The sequence below is a fragment of the Vulpes lagopus genome, chromosome 1 (assembly GCF_018345385.1).
Source record: "Vulpes lagopus strain Blue_001 chromosome 1, ASM1834538v1, whole genome shotgun sequence".
Taxonomy (NCBI): Eukaryota; Metazoa; Chordata; class Mammalia; order Carnivora; family Canidae; genus Vulpes; species Vulpes lagopus.
The window spans coordinates 508,682-535,235 of NC_054824.1; the positions used below are offsets into that span (position 1 = coordinate 508,682).

General features: G+C 52.3%; 1 protein-coding gene and 1 pseudogene across 3 annotated transcripts in view; both read right to left on the bottom strand.

Annotated features, from left to right (window-relative positions):
• Positions 1–10,541: 10,541 nt before the first annotated feature.
• FAM120B (family with sequence similarity 120B) overlaps positions 10,542–26,554 on the bottom strand; it is a 90,557-nt gene continuing 74,544 nt past the window's right edge. For all 3 annotated transcript variants that reach the window (XM_041746402.1, XM_041746408.1, XM_041746393.1), the window contains one exon: positions 10,542–11,655. In XM_041746402.1, the coding sequence (XP_041602336.1) occupies positions 11,643–11,655 (13 nt within the window). In that variant the 3' untranslated portion in view covers positions 10,542–11,642. The remainder of the gene's footprint in view (positions 11,656–26,554) is intronic.
• LOC121485712 lies at positions 19,494–25,419 on the bottom strand (annotated as a pseudogene).

Sequence of the window (26,554 nt, forward strand, 5' to 3'; positions counted from 1 at the left end):
CTTCTCCCTCTGCCTGTGTCTCTGCGCCCCCCCCCCCTCTCTCTCTCTCTGTGTCTCTCATGAATAAATAAATAAAACCTTTAAAAAAAAAAAGAAATGCAGCTTCCCGGGCCCACCTGGTCCTGTGCACGGTCCGAGATCCCCCAGCGGGGTCTCAGCATCTTACCCGCCCCTCTCGGAAGGAAAGGAAACGCGGCCGAAGGAGGGCTGAGGTCAGCAATCACCGAAACACAGGTTCGGGTCACAGTCCCCTTGCTCCGAGCTAAAGGCACCAGCCAGGTCTTGTCAGAAAGCAAGTGGCCCAGGCTGCCAGGGGCCCGGCGCTCACGTTCTCCGTCACCCCCCTCTGCTGAGAGCCTGACCCCCAGCCCGAGGCCCGAAGCCCCCCGGCTTGGCCTGAGGAGCCTCGGGGGCGCCTCACTTCCCAGAGTGGGGGGGGCTGTTTGTGGTGCCCAGAGGACCCAGAGGTGGGCAGTGAGGACGTCACCTGGGGAAGGACGTTGGAGCCCCTGGCGGGAGGCGACGAGGACAGTGGGCCTGCCCTGCTCCGTCTTCCCTCAGGGCAAGCAGGGCTGGGGGTGGTGCCCGCAGGAGGGGCACCCGCTCTGTGCAGAGCCCCGTGTCCTCTCTGCCTCCTCCAGGCCCCCCACCCCCACCCCCTCTGGAAGAGGGGGACCCCGCGTCCCCTAAAGTAACAGGGTCTCCTGCAGCGGACGGGGATCACGGTGGTTCCGAGGGGCTGGGCTCAGCCTGAGCTGAGCAGAGGAGGGGAGGTGGGCGATGCGGCGGCCGCTGGGCAGCCCCCGGGCCTCCTGCACAAGCCCCGAACGCACACGGCGTCAGCAGCAGCTGTCCAGAGGTGCCGTTAGCGCACGCGTAGGGCACACAGCCACGGGCCTACAGGCACAGGTTCACACGCACATGGCCCTGCACTTGGGTTAGTGCCCTCAAGTGGCGCTAAGCTCACTGAATTGGCACTTTATCAGCCTAATGCATTCTCACAGTTCCTGAGTTTGAGGATCTGCCAGGAGGGTCGGAGGCGAGCAGAGAACACCGAGGCCCCGTGGAGGGGCCGCCCCGCCCTCATCCCGAGATTGCGGCGACACCCCGAACCTCTGGTGCAATACGGCGCCTCGGGCACGAGAGCAGTAGCCGCGCCTCTGCCGGAGTCAGCGGGGCGACCGAGGTGGATGCGGGGCCGGCTCCCGGGGCCCCTGGCTGTGTCTGCACCCCGAGCGGCCGCGGCCTGCAGAGGGCCCTGCGCCTGTCCTCGGGGCAGCAGCTCTGCTGACAAAGCAAGGACTGCGACTCGCCTGTGGTTCCCGGTGCCACCGAGCTGTGCTCCTACGCTGGGGGCTCCACGCGGGGCTCCCTGGGGAAGGAAGAGCCTCGTGCTGCTTGAGGGACTGTTAACCCGCTGCACGGACGTCCTCGCACGGGCCTCCCGTGGCTTGGGTCCTCCTTCCCAGCCGAGGAGACAGGCCCAGGGAGGACGAGTTCCTGGCGGATGGTCACACAGCCAGTCTGCAAGCCGGCCTGCGCAGCGGCCCTGTCGCCGGCCTTCCACGTCCTGACACCGCGCTCGTCCCGGCAGGTCAGCACCAGGCTGCTCCCCCGCCGGGGCCCTGGCGGGAAGACTGCTCAGAAAGCCGCAGTGTCTGGGGCCCGGGGAGGGGGCAGTGCAGCCCCGGGGCCTGGGCCATCTGAGGGAACCCCACTGCCCTGGGAGGTGTCCCTGCGGTGGCCTTGGCCCGGCACCAAGAACAGAGGGAGGACGTGGGTGAGAGGAGTGGCGGGAGGGCGCCCGGCCAGGAAGGACCCAGCACGTGGCCAGCAGGGCTAATGGGGCCACAGCCAGGCCAGTGGGACGAGGCTGCGGAGCGTGTATGCAGGGCCACCAGGCCGTGGCTCCTGTGCCCAAGGCCAGCCCTGCCACCCGCCCTGCGCAGTCCGGCCGAGTCACCCGCCCCCTTCAGGTGGCACCTCCCGGCGGGAGCTGGGGTCTGTGGGCCATTCCTCCTGGTTGGTCCCATTCTTCGCTCTCCTGAGTCTCTTCCAGATGCCCGGTTTGTGTCCCCCTGCACCTCCGGGCTGGCCGCACCCGTCAGCATGTGGGGCCGGGCGGAGGGCACGGGGTCCTGCGGGCGAGGCAGGTGGTCCCTAGCACGCGCTGTAACATCGCAGTGTTTGCCCCCCGTGGGGGCCGACCTGCTTCCCAGCACGCGTGTGAACAGCTGTGCCTGCCCGCGGCCAGCAGCCGAGTCCATCGGCTGGACGGAGCACGGCCGGGGGGTCGTGCAAGGCGGCAAGGCCTTGTCTCCCCGGGGACCGTGACGTGGCACAAGCAGGCTGCCTGCCGGCAACTGAACACAGAAATGGGCGGGGGCATGGGGCATGGGGCACGGGCGTGCAAGGTCTGGGGGCCCGGACACAGCGCCCGGCGCTAGATGGCCAGCGGGTCTGTGCTTGGAAGGCAGCAGGGCCCACCGCCGGGGCTGGGGCCATGGAGCCTGCTGGTGCAGTGACCAGGTGGCTAGGGGGCTCCCGGCAGGGCTCGGTGGGGAGGACACGTGGGGGAGGACATGCGGGGGAGGGAACCAGCGCGGCATCCCCACCCCTCAGCCGCGGCTCCAGGAAGCCACAGGAGGGAAGGGCTGGAGCCTGTCCCGGGAGGCTGCCCAGCTGTGGGCACCTGTGCGGCTGCTTGACGCGTGTGCACGTGTGTGCATCTCTGTGCACACCTGTGCGTGCTGCAGGGGCACGGAGGATGCCCAGATCACACCGTGGGGTTCCGGGCTCCCCCACAAAGGCACAAAGGCCGTCAGCCTTGGCAAGGCTGGGATGGGTGGCCTGGGCTGCTCCCCGCCCCGCCCCTTACTCCCCCCTCCCCCTCTCTCCCCCTCTCTCCCCCTCCTCCCCCCCAACCCCCCCAGCCCTCAGATCCCAGCACCAGGGGGCCCGTCCTGCTCCAGGTCCTAGGCCCAGTCGGACCCCAATGCCACCCGCGAGAGCTCAGTGGCGCTGAACAGCTGAGCAGCAGGTGCACCGAGGCCCGAGGCAGTTTACGTTGTAAGGAGGAGAGACCCAAGGCTGGGGTTCTGAGCGGCGTCTCCCCGGGAACTGACCGGAGACAAAGCACCCTCAGGCACGGAGCCACCTCCAGGGTGCAGCCCCCGCCCAGTGTCCCCCATGCAGGGCGGCCTGGCAACAGGTCCGCGGGGAGGAGCCACTGCACAGGCCCAGGAAGCCGCCCACGGTTCGGTCCAATCTCCAATGAACCGACCAGGCCCGGGCCCGCAGGTCCTGCCCTGGGGGCACGTGGGGGGTGCAGGAGGGGCTGCCCCAGGGCACGAGCAAGCAGGGCTCTGCGGTCCGGGGCCTTCGGGTGTGATTCTGCGAAGGACAAAGCGGGGCTTGTGTGGCGGGCAAGGGGCCATCCGTGTCGCCCCCGCAGGCCCAGGAGCATCCAGTGCCCAGGGGCGGGGGGTCCCCTCGTGGGCCCACAGGACGCCGGGGTCTGGGCGCCCCTCACCCTCTGCAGGGACGCCGGGGACCACGTGTTAGGGCCGCAGGGTGCGGAAGGAGGGGAAGCCCGGGGCTCAGGACGCGGAGGGTGAGGGTTCCCCCGGGGCACTGCCCACCTTTCTTGCAGCGGAGCACCCCGTTCCCTCCCGGCACACTCGTGGCTGTTCGTCCTGATGAATGGAGTCTCTCCTTCCAGGGGATTCCTAGCGGGTCTTATTTCTGATTTTATACAGCCCCCCAAATTCTCTTACATGTTTGCACATTTCCTTCAGCTGCGTCCCTAGGGGTTTCGTGTGGTTCTGACACCGACACCAAGTCAGCTCCGGGGCCTCAACCCCCGGGAGGCAGTGGCACCGCGTGGCTTTCAGGTTGGGACACACGGTCGTGCGGTTAAGGACGTGTTCATCAATCACTATTTCATCAGGAGCATTTTAAAAAGAGAATGAACATTGATCCATCCAGTGTTTTGTCGGCATCTATGGAGGTGATCGCGTTCTTCCTTTTGTTCTGTTAAACGGTGGTTTACCTCAGTAGGTCTAATATGGGGCTAGTCCTGCTACACTGGAGAAAACGCCTGGTCACGGTATACGCTCCCTCCGCACACTGCCAGGTTAGATTCCAACCATCACCTGTATATTAGATCAATCGATGCTCTTCTATGTACTGACTTCTTTGTTGTCAAAGTTCTGCTTGCTTCGCCGACACACACTGGAAGTTGAATCAGTATGTTGCACACCTGACACGCGCGACACGGAGTGTCAGTCACACCCCAAAAATAACCGAGGGGAGCTTTCCGCCTCCGCGCTTGGAGCAGACGGGGAAGCGGCGCAGCCAGAACTGTACCCACGTGAGCTGGAAATGGGTCTTTGATGTGCGTCTGTTGGAAATGAGAAGATAAATGATACTGAGGGAGAAATTTATATTTTAATCTCAGTTGAGATAATACAGACTAATAGCAGGAGTCGTGTTTTTGGTAAGATTCCAAGTTTGATTGGCTCCTGGCACATGTTTGTTGATTAATTTGGAAGTTGTCTGGAGACCAGATTTTAATTCTTATTTAAAAAGCATTGTTTTATGCTCGTAAGCTGCAATAATGGATGACATAGTAAAATGTAATTTAATAAACAACAAAGAGTTTGCTGTATGGAGCTCAGGTTCCTACAAGACAAGGAAGGACTCCCTGCTGGACAAGCACCAGGAGGGCACTGCACACGGACACACACGCGTGCATGTGGACGCCCACAGGGACACGCAGGTGCACAGGGAACGCAGGCGGACACACACGTGCACGTGTCCATGCCCAGATGGACACGCAGGTGCATATGAATGGGGCCTCAGAGAAGCTGGTGTGATTGGAGTTTGCAGGAGGGTTTGGGAGGACGGACCCCAGGTCACCCCAGGTGGACCTGTGGCTGTGGGGAGGGGTGAGGGCCACTGCAGAGCTCAGGGTAGAGTGACCATATGGGGGGGGGGACACTGAGACCACGGCAGTGACACTGGCCTCCGTGACTGAAGGGACTTTCTAAAATTAGCCACAAATGAGCCCTTAGGACCCTTAAAGGGGACTCCGTGAAGTCGGGGGGCAAGGGGAGCAGTGGTGGTGCGGGGCCTTCTTGCTTCCGGGCAGGAAGGGCCGTGGGAGGGTGTGGTGAGACGCTCACTGTGACCCAAGGGGCAGCTCCCCCTCAGCCACGAGATCCCCAGGGACCCCGGGAATCCGTGCCTGAGGCCCAGAGGGCAGAGGGCTCCAGAGCCTGCGGGGCCTCGGGGTGCAGCGGCGCCCCCAGATACATGCGCCGCCCTGGCCCAGAGGGAAGGCCCCGAGTCACAGCCCCACGGAAGCTGCTGCCGGACCCAGGGGACAAGTGGGCTGCCCCTGCGCCGGGTCCAGTTCCCAGGACGCGACAAAGGTTTTGTCTTGCCTCAGACCTCTCACCCCTTGCGGGTGCCTGATGCCTCAGCAGAGGGGACACCTGCCTGCTTTGGGGACAGTCACCCAGGCAGGAAGTGGAGGACTCCGAATAGGCGCCCCCCCGCCCACAGCCTCCAGGTGCAGGGAAAGCCGGCGACAGCGACAGCCCGAAGGGCCCTGCCTGGTCAGCTCAGCTCCCTGGGGCACCTGCTAACAGGACAGGAGGCCGGGCGGGGGTGGGGGGGGTGGGGGGGGGGACGAGAAGGGGCAGGAAGGGGCGAGGGGGGCGGGGGGGGGGGAAGCAGCAGGAGAGTGGGAGTAGGGAAGAGGGAACCTGCCCCTCAGTCCCGCCCTGCCCGCCCCCCTCCTCTCCAGCCCCGGCCCTCCCCTTCCCAGGCCCCCTCCCCTCCCCTCCCCCAGGCCCCCCTCCCCCACCACCATTCCGGAGCACAGATAAAAGAGAAACCTGAGCAGGGAATGTTTGTGGTGCCACCGCCAATCAAGGACTCTGTTGCCACGGTAACGGGGACACTTCATCAGCTCGGGAGCAGATGGTCAGTGAGCAACAGGCAGCATATGCTCCGTAAGCCCTGACACGGGCACAGATGGAGGGTGGGCAGGGCTCTCGGCGACGTGTCCCCTCTGCCTCTCGCTGGCTCTGTACAGGCCGCCAGCGGTGGTGGGGCGCGGGGCCTGGCTCAGGGCTGCACCCGGGGGGCCCACAGGCCGCTGCTCCTCGGGGCCCCCACCCGGGGGGTGCACAGGCCGCTGCTCCTCGGGGTCCGCCCGGGTGGGGGGGGCACGGGCTGCTGCTCCTCGGGGCCCCCAGTGAGCAGCCCTGCTGCCATCGGGCTGTCTGCGGCTCCCACCTCGTTTCCGTGGCTTTTCCAGAAGAAATCCAACATGTGGAGCATTTTCCGGGCGGGGGCAGAGACGGGCCCAGGGAGGTGCGTCGAGGGCTGAAATGAGACTCACACCAGGGCCACCGGCTCGCACGGAACACAGTGATGCTCCTCCCGCGCCCACAAGCCCATTTTAGTCCCTGCATCTGGCTTGGCCCCGTGAAGTGAGGCCGGATCTCAGGCTCCGCCGAGGCGCACAGACCAGCCCACGCTGGTGCACAGTCCGCAGCCGCGCAACTGAAGGTCCCAGAGACACCCCGGGTTCCCGGCCGGCCACGGGGTCGAGGGCTGGGGTCGCACGGTCACTGGGCACAGGGAGGCACCGTGTGTGGCCTGGGCGGGGAGCCCCACCACCAGGCAGGTGGGCACACTTCCCCCCGTGGACAGGCGCGGAGCCGGGCCCGTGGCTCATCTCTACGGGTCTGCAGGCCGGGCACGTGTCTCACCCACCGCGAGTGTGCACAGGGCAGCGGCCACCGGCCCGGCCGCCCGGCTGCTGGGTGTGCCCGATGATCCAGGGCTCGCTAACTCACTGTTGGCTGGCGCGTGGCTCTCAGGGCCTGTCCCTGGAGGGGACGTCCTGAGCAGCTTCCTCCCGAGTGGCCCGGGGAGGCCCCGGCGATGCCCCCAAGCTGCTTCCAGGTCAGACACCGCCAGCGACCTGCCAGCAGGAAGTGATCAGAAAGGTCGCGGTAGTTGTCCTTTCCGGGGCAAATCAAGAGACAACCTCAGTCTGTTTAAAAACAAAAGCCGAGGGGATCCCTGGGTGGCGCAGCGGTTTGGCGCCTGCCTTTGGCCCAGGGCGCGATCCTGGAGACCCGGGATCGAATCCCACATCAGGCTCCCGGTGCATGGAGCCTGCTTCTCCCTCCGCCTGTGTCTCTGTCTCTCTCTCTCTCTGTGTGACTATCATAAATAAATAAAAAAATTAAAAAAAAAAAAAAAAAAGCCGATGGGCAGCCCCGGTGGCCCAGTGGTTTAGCGCCGCCTTCGTCCCAGGTGTGATCCTGGAGCCCCGGGATTGAGTCCCACGTCGGGCTCCCTGCCTGGAGCCTGCTTCTCCCTCTGCCTGGGTCTCTGCCTCTCTCTCTCTCTCTCTGTCTCTCTCATGGATAAATAAATAAAATCTTACAAAACAAAGCAAAAACAAAGGCCGGCCTCCTCCGGAGGCTGCCCCGGGCCACCTGCCAGGTGTGCACAAGGTGCTGGGGGCAGAGGCCACGTCTGTGCTCCCCTGGATTTACCAGCGCGGAACAGCTCACAGGAGCCGACAGTCCCTCCGGGTGTTGTCCCGGAGGCTACTTACGTTATAACGTCCGCGTCTGCATCCCTCCTGGTTAAGCCAGAACCAGAGGAACAGTCCAGGGGACAGGCCTCGTCTCTCTGCGGGTCTGCAGGGCTCTTCGAGGAAGCGGGTGTGCCCCAGGAAATCGTCCGGATGAAAGCAGCGGCTGTGGCATTCGGTGGGTGGTGGCGAGCGGGCTGGGACGCCCCGTGACCCTGGGGCCTGGCCGCGACACCACGAGGGCAGGACAACAGGCAGGGGCTCTCCAGGCGTCTCCTGCCCTCCGTGGTCTGCAGGACCCAGGAAGCCCACCTCCTGCACCCACGGGCAGGGTGACAGTGTGGACGGCACTCGGGGACCACCGCGGTGGGGACGGAGGGCACAGAACACTGCTTCTCTCCACGTGCACTTTGAGAATCAAAGGCAGGAACTCCCTGGCCCTACGCGTGCCAAGCGAGTCAACTGTGTCCCGGGCTGCCGGGCCTTCTGAGACCCAGGAAGAGCTACGGGTTCCAGGTGTGTGTGGAGGACGTTTGTATTTCTGCTCGTCTCCACTGCTCTCGGTCTTGAGGGCCAGGCAGGGTGGGCCTGGGGCGATGGCCTCTGAGGAGCCCTTCTGTCACTTAAGAGCTGTGTGTCCCAGACACCCCCCCCCCCTCCAAGCTGTGCCACCACCGCCTGGGAGCCCTCCAGGGAAGCAGGACCCAGGCGTGAGGCCCGGAACTCGGCGGTCACAGAGGCTGCTGGGACAGGGCACCCTGAGCACCCCCCCACCGTCCAAGTCGTCTGGATGACCATGCGGACGGACAGAAGGCTGCTGTGCCCAGGATCTGTGGAGGCGCCGGGGGCTTCCGCTCCCAGGTCTCGGGGCGGCACCTGGCTGGCTCACCGTCCTCCCGCGGCTCAGAACACCTTTATCTCGTAATCTTTCTTCTCTCTTTTGGGCTTTGGAATTTTCGGGGACTATTATAGGTCTGGGGTGAGTCAGGCGCATACAGTAGGCGCTCAGGAAACAATGACCAAATCCCGTCCTTGGCGCTGAAGACCAGAAGGTCACGTGGGGGCCTTTCTTTGCGCCAGAGCAACCACGCATTTTTTTCTTTGGTTTCCTAGCAAACGCCGCAGCCCTGACCGCAGGTGCCCGAGCCGGTTGCTGTGGCTGTGATGAGCCAGGGGCCGCCCCACGAGGCCCCCACGTGGCCCCCAAGCGGCGCGCAGTCGTTGCTCAATCAGCGCGAGTGAGCGGAGCCACGACTCAGGGGCCCCAGGAGCCCCGGGAAGACGGCCCGACTGCTGGGGGCCCCGGCGTTGGAAAGGCTAAGCTCGAGGGGGGTCAGACCACACAACACGGGCACAGATTCGTGCGTATCGGCATCGCAGCTGGGGTGCTAGGGCTCCCCCACGGCCTCCAGGCTGCTGGGGGCCCCAGGCCACACAGAGCCCCCGGCCTCCCCTGTCGTCCCTGCAGCTAGTCCTGATGGACAAGGGGCCCAGTGGCCAGTGAGCGTCCCTGCGCCCAATTCCTGAGGGCCCAGGGCTGTTAGCTGAGCACCGCGGAGTGACCTCTCCCGCCGCGCTCCACGGTGCAGGACAGGCGGCCACCCCCTCCCTGCCCTCAGCAAGGGATCTGGGGGTGTTCCCGGGATGGCAAGTGTTGCCGGGATCGGGGGTGTTCCTGGGATGGCAGGTGTTCCCGGGATTGGGGGTGTTCCCGGGATTGGGGGTGTTCCTGGGAAGGCAAGTGTTGCCGGGATCGGGGGTGTTCCTGGGATGGCAGGTGTTCCCGGGATTGGGGGTGTTCCCGGGATTTGGGGTGTTCCTGGGATGGCAGGTGCTCCCGGGATCGAGGGTGTTCCTGGGGGGGGGTGTTCCCAGGATCTGGGGGTGTCCCCAAGACCGGGAGTGTTCCTGGGACAGGGGGTGCTCCCAGGATGGCAGGTGTTCCAGGGATCAGGGGTGTTCCCAGGATCTGGGGGTGTTCCTGGGATCAGGGGTGTTCCCGGGATCGGGGTGCAGTGCGCTGGGGCTCATCACCTGCTCTGCGAGGGCAGGTGGAGCTTATTTCCGTGGCTGACTCTCCTAACATCCCCTCAACAAGCGCCGGGCTTTCCCGATGTGGGTACGCGGAGGGCTGTGGCTTGAAGCACTCGGTCCAATAAACAGATCGGCAGCTTAATGTACTACAATTATTTGCTTTTCCCATATTTTAAAGCTACAGGCACCGAGACAAGGGAGCGTGTGTCTCAAGCCATTTTGCAGGAACTTGGGGATTGAAGGCTAACCGGACACGGGACACCGGATGCCAGGGGCCGCCTGGGCACCAGGAGCAGAGCTCAGGTCCGTGTCATGCAGAATGGGGCAAGAAGACAAGGTGCACCAACGGCCAGCGAGAAAACAGAGTCCCCACATGTCCCCAGAAGACATTCCTGGTCCCTGTTGGGTTCTATTAAAAGCTTGTAGGGTTGTTGCCCCCCACACGGACCCTCCACTGGAGGACGAAGGGCACTGAGGGCACAGAGGCGTATGTGCCTGAACGTGAAGCTGCGGCCAGTGTGCCCTTGGGGGTCCCGCGGGGTTGTGGGGACCGAGACGGTCAGTACGCATCAGGTGCCACAGGGCCTCTGACCTCTGCCTCTCCAGGCCTCCGGAAGGGGCTCCTGGGGACACCACACGCAAGTGAAGACCAACCTGTTTCCCGCGGCCGTGTCTGGTCTCCAGTGGGGTGCCGAGGGAGCCACACCCAATGCGCCGCAGGGTCAGGGACGGGGCACGCCCTCGGGGCTGCCATGGGCCCGCGGTGACGGGCACGGGGAGGGTGTCCGCCTGCCCGGCTCGTGGGGAGCCCCGTCCCCGGGCACTGGGCCGGCCAGCCCACCGGGAGCTGCTGGGGACAGTGGAAACACCACTACCTGCTTCATCATCTACTTCCATTTTATTTACAGGACCTTGGGGGATGAAAGCTGCACTGAGGAGCCTGACGCACGTGCGGGCAGCTACGGAGCTGTGCAGGAGCAGCGGTGGCAACTCGGGTTCCTGGGGGACTCAGCGAGGCCCCTACGTGGAGACCCTGGTGCCGGGCCCAGGGAGCGGGGTCTGGCCTTCGCGGGCCGCCGGAGGCCTCTCCCGGGGCAGGACGCTGACGGAGGTGCAAGCGGAGGGCAGGACAAAGGAGCGGGTCTCCACAGTCGCGGCCACAGCAGACGAGCCACTGATACGTGGCAGAGGCCACAAGCGCGAGTCACAGGTCAGCATCAACACAAAAGGAGAGCAGAGCCGAGGACACTGTCCCCACGGTGGCCGCCTCCATCGTGCGCAGAAGCCAGCACGGGAGACGGGGCCGCGCGTCCCAGTCCTGCACGAGCCACCGGGCCCGCGCCACTTGCTCCAGATCTCGCTCCGTCCCTGGCACAAAGAGTATGCCACCCGTCGTGCCCGTTCCCCAGGCGGCACTTCCGAGCCACCTGAATGAGGAACAGGCCCGTGTTGCACCCCGAGAGCTCCGAGAACTTTCCCAAGGGCCTGCCTGGACCACCCAGAAAATAACTTGCTAAAACTCGCGCAAGGGACACAAGGGCAGCAGCTCAAAGACACGGGGTCTGAGGGCAGGCGGGCAAGCCCACGCCAGGCTGCGGCCCCCGGGAGCTGCCGCGGCCCGGCTGACACTGGGCCATCGTTTCTCGCTCTCTGCGCAGGTGTCCACGTTGGCTGACGGTCAGAGGTGGGATGGTCCGCACAGCCGTGCGTCTGGGCAGGGCAGGCGCCGTCTTGCTCGCCCTGGGCTCCACCTGGCGGCCTGCTTTCTGGGGCCGTCCCTGCCCCGCTGCTGTGCCCACGGCCCCGCGGAGGCCTGTGCAGACCCACCACGCCCGTGCCGAGCGCCCGTTAGTGTAAGGTACGGCGCTCTCTGATTCGGAGTCTTGGTTGTAGGTAAGCAAGGTCACTGGCTCGATGCTCAGCGTCCACGCTTCGGAAGGGTCTCTCTCCCGCACGAGCGTCCGTCCTCCTCCGCAGGCGGGCGTCAGTTGGACCACCTGCAACATAAGTGTCGTGTGAGCGTCTCCGCCAAGCGCCTCGGCATGCCAGCCCACGGCGGGGGGTTTGGGGGGAACCGGTCCCCCGTCCCCAGGAGGGCAGGCCTGGCCGGAGCGGCCAGGGTGTGCGTACCTGTGTGCGTGTGCAGCCCATTTGTGGGAGAGGAGACTGTGTGTCCCATGGGTGTCCCCCGCCTGATTCCACAATGAGCTGAGGGCACACCCTGAACTGAATGGAGGATGGTGGGTCGCTGCTGATCATTAAAGCCAAAGGTCACAGGTGCAGCCACGAAGCCCTGTCCTGACGCCACCGACCGACCGCGTGCCCCCCCCCCCACGCACTCACTCACGTGGCCCCGAGTGCTGGCGTCCTCCGCATTCTGGGGTCGTTCCCGCCCCCAGGACCCAGGGCACCGTGCTCCTGGCCTCTCCAGGCCCCCTGTGTGCTCTTGCCGAGATCACCCCTTCCCACGAGTGGTGTGCGGGGCCTGGCGCGGCAGCACATGCTCCCTGCGGGCCTGCACGGTGCAGGATGCTGCATGTGCACCCCTCCCTGACCCGGGGGGAATGACGCAACCCTCGGGGGTGCCGTCCCACAGGCTGTGGGGCAGGAGCAGAGCCACGACCAGCCCTGGCTCCATGACGTCACACCCCAAGGTGAAGCCCGTCTATACCCGTTCTCCTACGCACGTTAACGGCACTGACACCTGAGGTCCAGCAGGTCACAGCCCGAGGATCCCTCCAGGGCCTGGGCTACTGCCTCCCTCACCCGTTACAGTGGCTCAGGGCTTCCTGGAGTTTCCTAACCACGTCACTCCCCCGGGGCCCCAAGGGCAGGAAGACGCTTCCATGGCCGGAAGCGCGAGCCACGGTTTCCAGCATCAGCACCTCCCACAGACCCCATGGCTCAAGGTCCCGGGGGCCCAGGCTTCCAGCGGCCTGACTGTTCACACAACCGTGTCAGAGAACTCACCCAGAACAAAGTCAGAGACTAAAACACACAGGGGGGATCCCTGGGTGGCTCAGTGGTTTAGTGCCTGCCTTCGGCCCAGGGCGTGATCCTTGAGTCCCAGGATCAAGTCCCATGTCCGGCTCCCTGCATGGAGCCTGCTTCTCTCTCTGCCCGCCACCCACCCCGGGTCTCTCATGAATAAATAAAATCCTAAAAAAAAAAACAACACAGAGAGATGTGGAAGGAGTCTGTGACGGGAAAAGAAGAAAACAAAGTAAAGCAGAAGGATCGGAGTGGTGAATTTCCTTACATGCAGAAGAAACGTGGCCACGACACAGAGGACACCCGAGCCCTGCGAACCCAGGGCCGGCAGGGTGAAAGACCAGGAGCCCGGGACGGAGCTGGCGAGATCTCTCACGAAGTGGAGCGAAGGGACAGAAGGTCACTAGGAGAGCAAGCGCACTTAGCGGGGTGTGGCCCCGAGCCAAGCAACGGGGAGCAGAGAAAACGGGGACAGACGGCAGCCTGGGTCGCCGGCGGCGGTGCAGACATGGGCAGGCGGGGGCCTGGGTGGGCCCCCCCCCCGTCCCTCGGGTCGCGGCCGTCCCTGCCGCGGACACTGGCCTTGGCCCCTCGCTGGCCAGGCCCCTGCCCCCTTCTCTGGGCGTACTCCTCCGAGCGAGGAGCTGGGTCGCCGTGCCCCTCGGGAGCCCTCGGGGGCGGCTCCACCCCCCACGCTGTCTTATTTCATTTACCATAATACTCCTGGGTCCCCCCCTGCTGCTGCCAGGGGAGACCCTTCGTGTTACGGTGGAGCATCCTCCTCACCGTTCATCTGTGGCGGGCGGCACTTGGGTTCTTTCCAGAACTCGGCTACTGCGGTGACTGGGGATGCTCACGTCTTCCTCAAATAGTGTTCTTGTTTTGTGTAAGCTCCCAGGAAGAGAACTACTGGATCGTAGGACACTCCTACTTTTATTTTTTGGGGGACCTCCATACTGCTTCCCACAGCGGCTGCACCAAGTCACATCCCCCAACACCGCACGAGGGTTCCTTCTAATTCCCATCCGTGCCGTCCCTTGTTCTCTTGCCTTCTGGATTTTGCCCATTCTAAGAGATACAAGGTGATACCTCATCGTGGTTCTGATTGTATTTCCAGATGATTGGTGATGCTGAGCATCTGTTCATGTATCTGTTGGCCATTTGTATGTCTTCTTTGGGAACGTGTCTAATTCAGGTCCTCTGCTCAGTTTTAAATTAGATTATTTGGAGGTTTTTTTTGGTGTTGAGTTGTGTAAGTTCTTTATACATTTTGGATATGAGTATCAGATAGATCATTTGCAAATATCTTCTACTCAATAGGTTGCCTTATGTCTTGTTGATGGTTTCCTTCACTGCACAAAACTTCTTTTGGTGTAGTCTCAATTGTTTATTTTTGCTTTTATTTCCCTTGCCTGAGGAGACCTATTTAGAAAAACGTTTCTATGGCTGATATTGAAGAGATTACTGCCTAGGTTTTCTTCTATAAATTTGATGGTTTCAGGTCTCACAGGTCTTTAGTCCATTTTCAGTTTATTTTTGTGTATGATGTAAGAGAGTGGTCCAGTTTCATCCTTTTACAAGTGACTGTTCAGTTTTCCTAACGCCATTTATTGAAAAGACTTTTTCTCATTGTATTTTTCCCTTTGTCATAGATTAACTGGCCATATAACTGTGCGTTTACTTCTGGGCTATTTTGTTCCATCGATCCATCTGTCTATTTTTGTGCCACTATCATACTATTCTGATTATTATATCTTTGTAGTATTTCTGGAAATCTGGGGTCGTGATACCTCCAACATTGCACCTCTTTCTCAAGATTGTTTTGGCTATTCAGGGTCTTTTGTGGTTCTGTATAAATTTTAATACTATTTATTCTAGTTGTGTAAAAAAAATGCTACTGGTATTTTAATAGGGAAAATTGAACCTGTAGACCTTAAAGCAGTATTAATTCTTCCACTCCATGAGCACAGCATATCATTCCATTTGTTTGTATCTTCTTCAATTTCTTTCATTAGTGTTTTATAGTTTTCAGAGTGTAGGTCTTTCAACCCCTTCATTAAAACCATTTATTCCTAGACATTTTATTCTTTTGGATGCAATTGTAAATAGAACTTTTTTCTTGATTTCTCTTTTTTTCTATTTCATTATTACTGTATGCAACAGACATGCAACAGAATTTTGTACGTTCATTTTGTGTCCTGCAACTTTACTGAATTTACTTACTAGGTCAGAAAGTTTTTGGTGGAATCTTTAGGTTTTTCTATGTAGAACACGTGGTCTGCAAAGAGTGACAGTTTTACTACTTCCTTACCAAAGTGTATGCCTTTTATTTCTTTCTGTTGTCTAATTGTTGTGGCTAGGACTTCTAGTACTTTGTTGAATAAAAGTTGCAAAACCAGACATCCTTGTCTTGATGTTAGGAGAAAAGCTCTGTTTTTCACCACTGAGTATGACGCTAGCAGTGGTTTTGTCACATACGGACTTTATTATGGTGATGTTCCCTAAAGACTCACTTTGTTGAATTTTTATCATGAAGAGATGTTGAATGTTGTCAAAAGTTTTTTTCTGCATCTAGTGAGAAGATCATATAATTTTTGTTTTGTTAATGTGATACATTGTGTGTTTACTGATTTGTGGATATTGAACCATCTTTGCATCCCTGAAATAAATCCCATTTGACTGTGCTGATACTTTTTTTTTAAAGATTTTATTTATTTATTCATGAGACACACACACACACACACACACACACACACACACAGGGGGGACGGGCAGAGACACAGGCATCAGGCTCCCTGCAGGCTCCATGCAGGGAGCCCAATGCAGGACTCGATCCCAGGACCCCGGGAGCACGCCCTGGGTCGAGGGCAGACGCTCAACCGCTGAGCCCCCCAGCTGTCCCTGAATGATCCTTTTAACATATTGTTAAGTTCAGTTTGCTAATATCTTGTTGAGAATTTTTTCATCTAGGAAAACGGGCCTACAGTTTACAGTTCATCAGGAATACTGGCCTACAGTTTTCTTTTTTTGTAATGTTTTTGTCTGGTTTTGGTATAAGGATAATGGTATAAGGATAATGCTGGACTCATAAAAATGTATTTGAAACCTTTCTTTTATTCTATTTTTTTTTTCGAATAGTTTGAGAAAAATAGTCATTAACTCTTCTTTAAATGAGTGATAGAATGCATCTCTGGATTCTGTCAATTCACCTGGTCCTGCACTTTGGTTTAAAGGGGATTTTTTGATTACCAATTCAATTTTGTTACTAGTAACTGGTCTGTTCAGATTTTCTTTCTTACTGATTCAATTTGGAAGATTTATGTTTCTAGGAATGTAACCATTTCTTGTAGGTTGTTCAATTTGTTGGCATAAAAATTTTAATACTATTCTCTTATAACTCGTATTTTTGTGGTGTCAGTTATTACTTCTACTTCATTTCTGATTTTATTTGGATCCTCTCCTTTTCTTGATAAATCTGGCCAAAGGTCATCTCTTAAGAACCAGCTCTCAGTTTCACTGATCTTTTCTGGGGTTTATTTTTAGTCTCTATTTATTTTCACTCTGATCTTTATTATTTCTTTCCTTCTCCTAAGTCCAGAATTTGTTCTTCTTTTTCTAGTTCCTTTAGGTGTTAGATTAGCCTGATTTTCCTTGTTTCTTGATGTGGGCCTGTATTGCTAGAAGTTCCCCTCTCAGAATTGCTTGTGCAACATCCCAAAAACTTAGGACCATTATGTTTTCATTTTCATTTGTCTCCATGTATTTTTTTTATTTCCTTTTTGATTTTTTGTTGACCCATTGGTTGCTTAGTCTCATATTGTTTAACCTCCACATGTTTGTTTTTTTTCCAGTTTTTTCCCCTGGTCATCGACATCTAGTTTCATACCACTGTGGGTGGAAAAGATGCTTGACATGATTTTTAATCTTTTAAAATTTATTGAGACTTGTTCTATGACCTAACATGCGATTTATCCTGGAGAATGTTCCATTTGCACTTGAAGATAATGTGTATTTTGCTTTTGGATGAAATGTTCTGTTTTATCTGTGAAGTCCATCTGGTCTAATGTGCCATTCAAAAAAATGTTTCCTTACTGATTTTCTGCCTGGATGATCTATCCATGATGTGAGTGGGGTGTTAAAGCCCCCTACCATTATTGTAGTACTGTCCACTTCTCCTCTCACGTGTTAGTATGTGGTTTACGTATTTAGGTGCTCTAATGTTCGACGTATAACTATTTACAATTGTTATACCCTCTTGTTGAATTGATCCCTTTATCGTTATGTAATGCCCTTCTTTTTTTTGTTACAGTCCTTGTTTTAAAGTTAATTTTTCCCAAGTACTGCTACCTCAATTTTTTTTCACTTCCATTCTCATGGAATATCTTTATCCATCTCTTCACTTTCAGTCTGCATGTGTCTTTAGATGGAAGTGAGTCCTTGTAGGCAGCGTATAGATGGGTCTTGTTTTTATCCATTCCATCACTTTGTTTCTTTTAATAGGAGAATTTAGACCATTTACATTAAAAGCTTATTGATACATTATGTACTCATTGCCATTTTGTTCATTGTTTTCAGGTTGTTTTTGCAGTGTTTTCCTGATTCTCCTATTGCTCTCTCTACTTGTGATTGATGACTTTCTTTACTGTTAGTCTTGTTTTTATCTTCAATTTTTGTATATCTATTATAAATTTTTGGTTTGTAGTTACCACAAAGTTCACATATAGCATCCTCAGTATATAGGAGTTTATATTACATTGGTTACGTAAATCTAAATACATTCTAAAAGAACTTTATTTTTACTCCTCCTCCAGGCTTTATGTGTATGTTGTCATATTTTATATCTCTTTGTGAGTCCCCTTCCTTTCATAATTTTCTCACTTCTAATCAGAACTGTTTCTTTTCCACTTAAAGAAGTCCCTTTAACATTTCCTGTAAGGCCAGTTTAGTAGTGATGGACTCCTTTAACTTGTTGTCTGGGAAACTCTCTCTCTTCTTCTATTCTGGATGACAGTCTTGTTGGATAAAGTATTTTTGGTTGCAGTTTTTTTTTTTTTTTAACTTTTAACACTTTGACTATATCATGCCACTCCCTTCCGGTTTGCAAAGTTTCTACTGAAAATCAGCCAACAGTCTTATGGGGTTTCCCTAGTATGTAACTAGTTGCTTCTATTGCTGCTTTTAAAACTCTCCTTATTTTTAACCTTTAACATATTATTTATTGTGTGTTGTAGTGGGCCTCTTTGGATACATTCTATTTGGAACTCTGTGATTCCTGAACCTTGATGTCTGCTTCCTTCCCCAGGTTAGGGCATTTTTCAATTATTTCTTTAACTTCTCTGACCTTTTTTTTTATAAATTTATTTTTTATTGGTGTTCAATTTGTCAACATATAAAATAACACCCAGTGCTCATCCCATCAAGTGCCCCCCTCAGTGCCCGTCACCCAGTCACCCCCACCCCCCGCCCACCTCTCTCTCTACCACCCCTAGTTCGTTTCCCAGAGTTAGGAGTCTCTCATGTTCCATCTCCTTTTCTGATATTTCCCACTCATTTTTTTCTCCTTTCCCTTTTATTCCCTTTCACTATTTTTTATGTTCCCCAAATGAATGAGACCATAAAATGTCCTTCTCCGATTGACTTATTTCACTCAGCAAAATACCCTCCAGTTCCATCCATGTCGAAGCAAATGGTGGGGATTTGTCGTTTCTAATGACTAATATTCCATTGTACACACAGACCACAGCTTCTTTATCCATTCATCTTTCGATGGACACTGAGGCTCCTTCCAATAGTTTGGCTATTTTTCTCTGACCCTTTCTTACTGTCTTTCCTTCTAGACTCCTATAATGAAAATATTTGTTTGATGTTGTCCAAAAGATCTTTTAAGCTATCCTCATTTAAAAATTTTCTTTCTGTTCAACTTGGGTGCTTTCCATTTCCCTTATATTCCAGATTGCTGATCTGTTCTGCATCTTCCAATCTGCAGCCAATTCCCACTAGTATGTTTTTCATTTCAGTTACTGTATTCTTCAACTGTATTTTTTTTTCTATCTCTTGTTGAAGTTCTCACTGAGTTCATCCACTCTTTTGTACAGTCCAGTGAGCATCTTTAAGCCATTACTCTGAACTCTTTATTGGGTATATTGCTTATCTCTTTACATGTGCAACCTACTTATGTCTGTGAATCTAAAATGAATCTCTCATAGAGAACCTATGTCAGATTTTTAAAAAATCTCTTCTGCCAAACTCTTTAAAAAAAATTTTTTTTTAACTTTTATTTATTTATGATAGTCACAGAGAGACAGAGAGAGAGGCAGAGACATAGGCAGAGGGAGAAACAGGCTCCATGCACCGGGAGCCTGATGTGGGATTCGATCCCGGGTCTCCAGGATCGCGCCCTGGGCCAAAGGCAAGCGCCAAACCACTGCGCCACCCAGGGATCCCTGCCAAACTCTTTTGACTAGAGAGTTTAATAAATTTAAAATTCAATAGCATACAGAAACTCTGCTCTGAGGTTTCTCAAAAAATTTAAAATAAAGCTACCTTATGACCCAGCACTACACCACTAGGTGTTTATCCAAAGGATATAAACATAGTGATTTGAAGGGGCACTTGCACCCCAATGTTCATAGCAGCAGTGTTCATAATAGCCAAACTGTGGAGAAGCCCAGATGTCCATTGACAAACTGAAGGTCCCTGGAGGGGAGAGGGGATGGTGGATGGGTTAACTGGGTGATGGGCATTAAGGAGGGCACTTGATGTAATGAGCACTGGGTGTTATATGTAACTGTTGAATCACTGAATTTTACCTCTGAAACTAATAATACATTCTATGTTAATTAAATTGAATTTAAATAAAAAAATTTAAAAAGTCCCAAAACTCTGCTCTTAAAAGTCTTCAGCTCCATGCTGACCTGTTACTGAAGTCACAATTTGCATTTTTTATACACTGTATGCCCAATAACATATAATAAAAATGGAATTTTTATGTGTTTGTCTTTCAAATCATGTGGAAAATAAAAGGTGTAATAATAGACCAAAATTGCAATATTGGCTTTGTAAGTACACATGCATTTATCTTGTGTGTCCTTTCATTTCATCCTGAAGGTTACCCTTTAGTACCTCTTGCATGGCAGGTCTTATGGTAATGACTTCCTTTACTTTATGTTTATCAGAGAATGTCCTTATTTCCCCTTCATTTTTTTCATCCACAAGTTTTTATTTTTATTCAACTATAGCAAACAGCAAAACTAACACAACATTCAATTTCAGATTGGCTTTTCTTACACAGATGAAGAGTGACCAGGTTAAGAGGCACAGACTTCAGGATTTCTGACTCCTTCTCACCCAGCCCTGCAGCTCATCTAGAAGGCCAACCTTACCCACAAAGTGACTCCCTATTGCTTTTACCAGTACTGCTTTTTAAAGGAGGCAGAGCAGGGCACTGACAACGAGACACCCCCTTCTCCTTGCCTGCCTGTAACCAGTCTGAGAGGTACCAGCTCTCTACAGTGGTCTCGGGAAGAGACATAGCCATGAAAACACGATGCACAAGTGCTGTCACATGCACAATTCTGGTCTCAAGCTCACAAGGGCAGAGGCAATTAATCTTTTTTTTTTTTTTTAAACGGCCCTTAAAGATCCTTTGATGTTCTGCTCTATTACTGCAGATCTAGTCTTTTTACCTGAATTTTTTCTTTAAATTCTTGGTCGCTATTCTTATGTTAACAATTTGATGACCACATCCTAGTACCAAAATATACCCTCAAATGGAGTTCAAATTTGATCAAAACATAAACTGGGGTGTGACCATCTAGGGTTGTAAAGAACAGGCATAAGGAAAAGTCTTATCTCATTATCTCAATAATGCTCAGGCCTCGCCTGTGAGAATGGGTATCAGTTGAGGACACTGCTTGAGACTTTTGGGACAGTCTCTGTCTCCTGGCATTCCCCTTCTGCCCAGATAGCTGCTCAGAGTTTGGGCACAGTCGTCCCATTCAGCCTGATAACACATGCCAGTCACCGGGGACCTGAGCTTGTACTTTTTGCAGAAAGAAGCCATTTTGAATTTGCCATGGTGGTCTCCAGATCAGTTGCTGAGAATGCACTCTCATGCTTCAGTGACCCATTCTGCTCATAAAGCAACCTTGGGAGGCCCAGGGCCGACATAACTGGAGAGAACTGTGCTGCTGCTGCTATCGTTGACCTTCATGTTGACCACCAGGAAATGAGGCCATTCTCTGTATTTGGGGTCCTGCCTGCTGGGAGCATCCAGATCTGCCGTGACCTGGACCAAGGCCATCCCATGCAACACTGGTGGGCTGGCTCTTAACCTGGGTGGGCAGCAGCACTTTGCCCAGTTCATTGACCTCTGCCCCAGTGTATTTGCTCTGCAGCAGACGCTGTGACTGCTTGTCCATTTCCTGCAGGCTCAAAGGCCCGACCACTTGCTGAGGTCCACCAGCATCGTGGGGCTGAGTTGGGCATTCCCCAGGGCAGTCACAGGAGGCAAGGTACAGGGCTGTAGCACCAACTCTGAGTGATCCACAAACTGTCTCCCTCATTTTTGAAGGACAGTTTGGCCAGATATTGAACTTTCAGTAGGAAGTTTTTTTCTTTCAGCACTTTGAGTGTATCAACCCACTGCCTTCTGGCCTCTGAGGTTTTGGATAATAAGTTTATTGAAGATCTGTTGTATCTCAAGTAACTTCTCTCTTGCTGCTTTCAAGATTCTGTCTTTATCTCTGGCCCTTGATAGTTTGATTATGATGTATTTTGGTGTGGGTTGAATTTATTCTATTTAGTTTGTTGAGCTTCCTGGATTTGTAGGTTCATGTCTCTCATCAAATTCGGCAAGTATTCAGCCATCATTTCCTCATATATTCTTTTTACCTCTATCTTCTCATTCTGAGACTCACAATGCATATGTTGGTTTGCTTGCTGGTACCATGCAAGTCCCTAAAACTCTGTTCACTTTTCTTCATTCACCATTCTTTTTGTTTCTCAGGCTTAATAACTTCAATTGCCCCATCTTCTAGTTCACAGATTCTTTCTCTGCCCACCCAAAGCTGCTTTTGAACCCCTCTAGAAAATATTTCATTTCAGTCATTGTACCTTTCAGCTCCAGAAACCTTTTCAATTTTTATAATCTTTGTATCTCTTGATTTTCTCAGTTTGTTCCTTGTTTTCTTCTGTTTATGTCTTCTTTTAGGTCTCTGAGCATCTTTAAGTCTTATCTATTAAATATGACATCTGGGCTTCCTCAGGGAGTTTTTGTCCTCTTACTTTGTCCCTCTGAATGGACCATGCTTACATATTTCTTTGTATGCCTTATGATTTTTGTTGTTGCTGCAAACTGGGCATTATAAAAATTGAATCATACTGTTCTACCTCTGGAAATCAGATTCTCCCCATCTCCTAGTGTTTGCTGTTTATTGTTGTCTCTGCTGGAGATCAGCCTGAGGGGAAAGCCTCAGGTCTTCTCACATCTTTTCTGAGCCTCCATCATTCCCTGGCCAAGCATGGTGCTTTTTTAAAGTCCCCTGCATATGCAGTTGTTTTTGAAAGTCCTGATTCTTAAGTGTCTAGCTCCCAAAAAAGCAAGAAGTTGGGGGGAGGATGCCCATTCACATGTGCTGCCCCATTCAATGCTATGAAAGACATGTCAACCAGTGGAGGTTGGAACAATAGTGGCCAGACTCTCTGCTTGCATCTCAGCAATCAAAAACAGCAACCACTACACAGAAGCCTGATATTTGGACAAGGTCCTCATTGTTTACCCTGGCTCCAGCAAGGTACCCTCGGAATGTGTGCATGGCTGTCTGCCATGGGGCTGGAGGATGGGCAGCCAAAAATGATGGAAATTAACCACAATTTACCAGCCACACTATCCCCAGGGAACTGCAAGCCTTCAGGCTCCAGACTGTTCCAAAAGGCTCCTTTAGACAGCTTCTGGCAGTACAATTGTTGTGCAGGTGGAGAGATGGATTTCTAGTGCTTACTATGCCCTATCTACACTGATGACTGCCCTCTCGTTAATTTTTTAATGTAGTACTGTTATTATGCTTTCTAGAAGTGATTTTGATTACCTTAATAAATATTTAGAATAGTGGATTAAATTCCAAGTGGAAATATTTTTGCTTTTTATTTTTCTGTTGTTGATTTCTGGTTATTTTCTTGTGTATAGAAAATATAGCATTGTGATTTCTACTTTTCACTAAATTGGTTGAGGTTTACTTTGGAGCCAAATACATGGTTAGATTTTTGAACTGTCCATTTGTGGAAAATAAGGTAAACAAAATTACATATGCTGCTCTGTATATTTCTATCAGAATAAGCTTGTTAATGGACTTGTTCAAGTATATGTCACTATTTCTGGTCTATTTGATCTGCTCATTTCTGAACAGTCCCTATCCCTGGGTCTATTTCTCCTTGCATTTTGCCTAATGACATCAGTGCACAAAGAGTATGACAGACGTTTACATATCTATCATTTATTCATCCAACCATCCACCCACCCATCCATCATCAAATCTACCTTCATCCAGCATATATCCCTATATTTTACACACATATAAACTTATTACTCTAAAAACATCAAGATTTATTTCAATTCTTTCCCCTCTTTATAACAAGATACAAAACATTTACTTTTTCTTTTTATCTTATTTTAAGCAAAGTTTGCCTTTTCTCTTCTTTTTAACTTATGCCCCAGAACCAGTCCTCACTTTCCTTGTGATGATCTGGGATTTGTCAATCGTGTTTGCATATTTGCTTTCTTACAGTTAATAACTGTTTAGCAATAACCACATTTTATTAATTTCTTTGTTCAATACTGTTTCTTATAGCCCATGAATTCATGTTTGATGAAGTGCTCCTTTTGCTACAGTATACCTATTTTCTTTTGTAAAGGATCTGCGAGTCAGAATTTTCTGATTCGTGAAAATGTGTTAATTTTTCCTCTTATGCTAGAATGCTAATTTGGCTGACTGTAGGTTTCTGGACTCAAAATTATTTTTCTACAAAGGAAAACAAAGGAATGATGTGATTTCTGGAGAGGGTTCTGTGAAGTGGGAGAATGTAGCTGATGCTCAACAGTAAGGGGGGGGCTGTGTTTTGGAGCAGTGATGGGGAGCTGAGTACAGCTGCGCCTTGTCTCAGGCTGAGAGCATGGCCAGTCTGTCCATATGAGTAGGTGAGAAAATAGATACTACCTCTATTATTATGGATTTGTCCACTTCTCCTGGTATTTGGTTATGAATCTAGATGGTGCATAGATGCTTGGGGGGAGAACAAATGTGGCTACAGGAATGTACAGAAAGCAAAGCTGTCAGCTGTGAGTATGACGAAGAGGAAGTGCTGGAAGGCTAGTGATAGTTGGGGTATGCAGCACCTGGACAGCAGGAAAGAATGGAAGATGACCAAGCACTTACCGAGGTCAGGGAGCATGAATTTAAGTTGGAACTAGTAAGCTTAACTGTGGGTCTTTCTCTAGCCATATCCCAAATGCATAGGATTGAGTTTAACTTGGGCTTGTGGTTTTACCTCATAAACATAGTAAAATGAGAAAGGCAGAGCAGTCAAGAGTATATACAATGAAGTCACTTTGATAGTGAACATGGAAGATAGTTAAGGGAGGACAAGAAGGGGTATGGGGTCCAATGAAGGACGCTGGACCAATGGACTGGGGGGTTCCTGATCAGACCAAAGGATCACCTGGACCTGTACTGAGCTGTGTGGTTGGAGTGTTTGAAACTGAAGTTGTGGAGTGGTTGAGCCACTGGGAATGATAAGGTCATGGTGGAAGACCACATTGCTGGGACGGCAAGTCAAGGATTTGATATCAGGGAAGGACTATCTACAATCTATTAAAATCACCAAAATTACAAGATTCATGGTGGGAAGAGTGCTAGGGAGCCAGGAGCCAAAATCTTGAAGAATCTGAAGGACAATGGCAAGGTAGGTGGTGGTAGTGTCAGATGACAGGAGATTTAAAGTTTGTAGTTTTAGTATTTTCCCAAAACAGCCAGAGCAATACATTTAGTCTCCTATGCTCTTGTGGAGGCCCCCTCCTTCATGTTCACCTGAATTTGGACAGGCCTTTTTGGCTGCCTTGATGAACAGAATAGGGCAGCAGAGCTCATGAATGACTCATGAAGCTAGGTTACAAAAGGTGACATGGCCTCTGCCTGGGTCTTTAGCTCTTAGGTATCCAATTACCACACCGGAAAGAAGCCCAAACTAGTCCCTGGGGACCAATGGAGAGGCTCACGTGGAGAGAAACTGAGGCTAAGGCCAGGCTAAGGCCCCCTCTAGCATAAGCCAGAGATGTGAATGAATAGGACTTTGTAGGACTTCAGGTTTCCCAGCTGGGGCCCAGGCACAGTGGAGCAGAGCCAAGCTTTGAGCATACAAGATGGATGTTTCATTCCACCAAGGCTTGTGATGGTTCACCAGGTAGTGCTGCTTACTACTAGAACAGTCTGGAAGCACAAATGAGGAACACGAAGGTACAGGAGTAACAGCTACATTAAGGGACTGCCAGGTCTGCCAGAGCAAAGTAAACAGCCAGACAAGAGGCTGTTGAAGGCAGAGGGGGCTTCACTGTCCATACATATGCAGCTTCAGAAGTCGCAGTGAGAGGGAGACTATGATGGCAGCAGTGGCCATATTAGGAAGAGTGTGAATTCCAGATAGTTTTGTGTGTTTTTTTGTGGTTCCATACATCGTTGTTCCCAACAGACTGTGTCAGGACTTGGGGAAATGGAGAAATCAAGGATGATGCCTAGGTTTCTTTTCTTTTTTTTAATATTCTATTTCTTTATTCATGAGAGACAGAGAGAGAGGCAGAGACACAGGCAGAGGGAGAAGCAGGCTCCATGCAGGGAGCCCGACGTGGGACTCGATCCCAGGACTCCAGGATCATGCCCTGGGCTGAAGGCAGATGCTCAACCACTGAGTCACCCAGGGGTCCCAATGCCTAGGTTTCTATGTGAATAATGATTTCCAAAATGAGGAAGCCAGGAAGAAGGAAATGGTAAAAATACCTGCCATGTATATGAACATCAAAGATTTAATACCCACAAAATGAAAAAAAGGCCAAATCAATATAAAAAATCATCAAAGAAAAATTTGGCCAAGAATATAAATAAGTAGTTATTAACAAAGAGAATTACAAATGGCCAATAAGTATATGAAAAAAAATAAGCTTCACTGATACTCAGAAATGCATACTAAATTTGTATTGTGGTTTTTCTGACCACAGACAGCAAAAATTAAAAGGACCAAAAACCTGCATACACTGAGGAAGTGGATTGGCCGGCTCTCTTGTGCGCAGTGGGAGCTGACCAGTGAGAGGAGCAGAGGAGATGGCGACTCCAGGTTAGAAGGTGACGTGACAACACCCAGCAACTCCACAGCTCTCAGTCTGCACAAGCAGGCAGTTCCAATCCTATACGTTGTTTATGGAGCCCATCAGGACTTCTGGTTAAAAGAATTCTGGATAAAAAAATTTTCTGAATCTTTGGACCCCTCTCAAATTATTTTTTCCCTTGATTATAAAAACATCTTTTCTAACAAAACAGAAATGCAGGAAATGACCAGTCTTTTTAAATTTCTTCCCCACCTCAAAGATAACCAGTTACTCAGTCTGATGCTTACATATCTGTTTCATACACATCTCAATTCTAGGCTCGTTTTTGTTCCTGTTATTGTTGTTCTTTGACCAGCTTTATTGAGGTATGATTGACAAATAAAAACCTGAATATATTTATATATTTCTTTAAGTTCAACTGCTTTAGATTTCACATACAAGTGGTATCATTCAATATTTGTCTGTGTCTGGCTTGTTTCACTTAGCATAGTGTCCTCTAAGACCATCCACATAGTCACAAATGGCAGGATTTC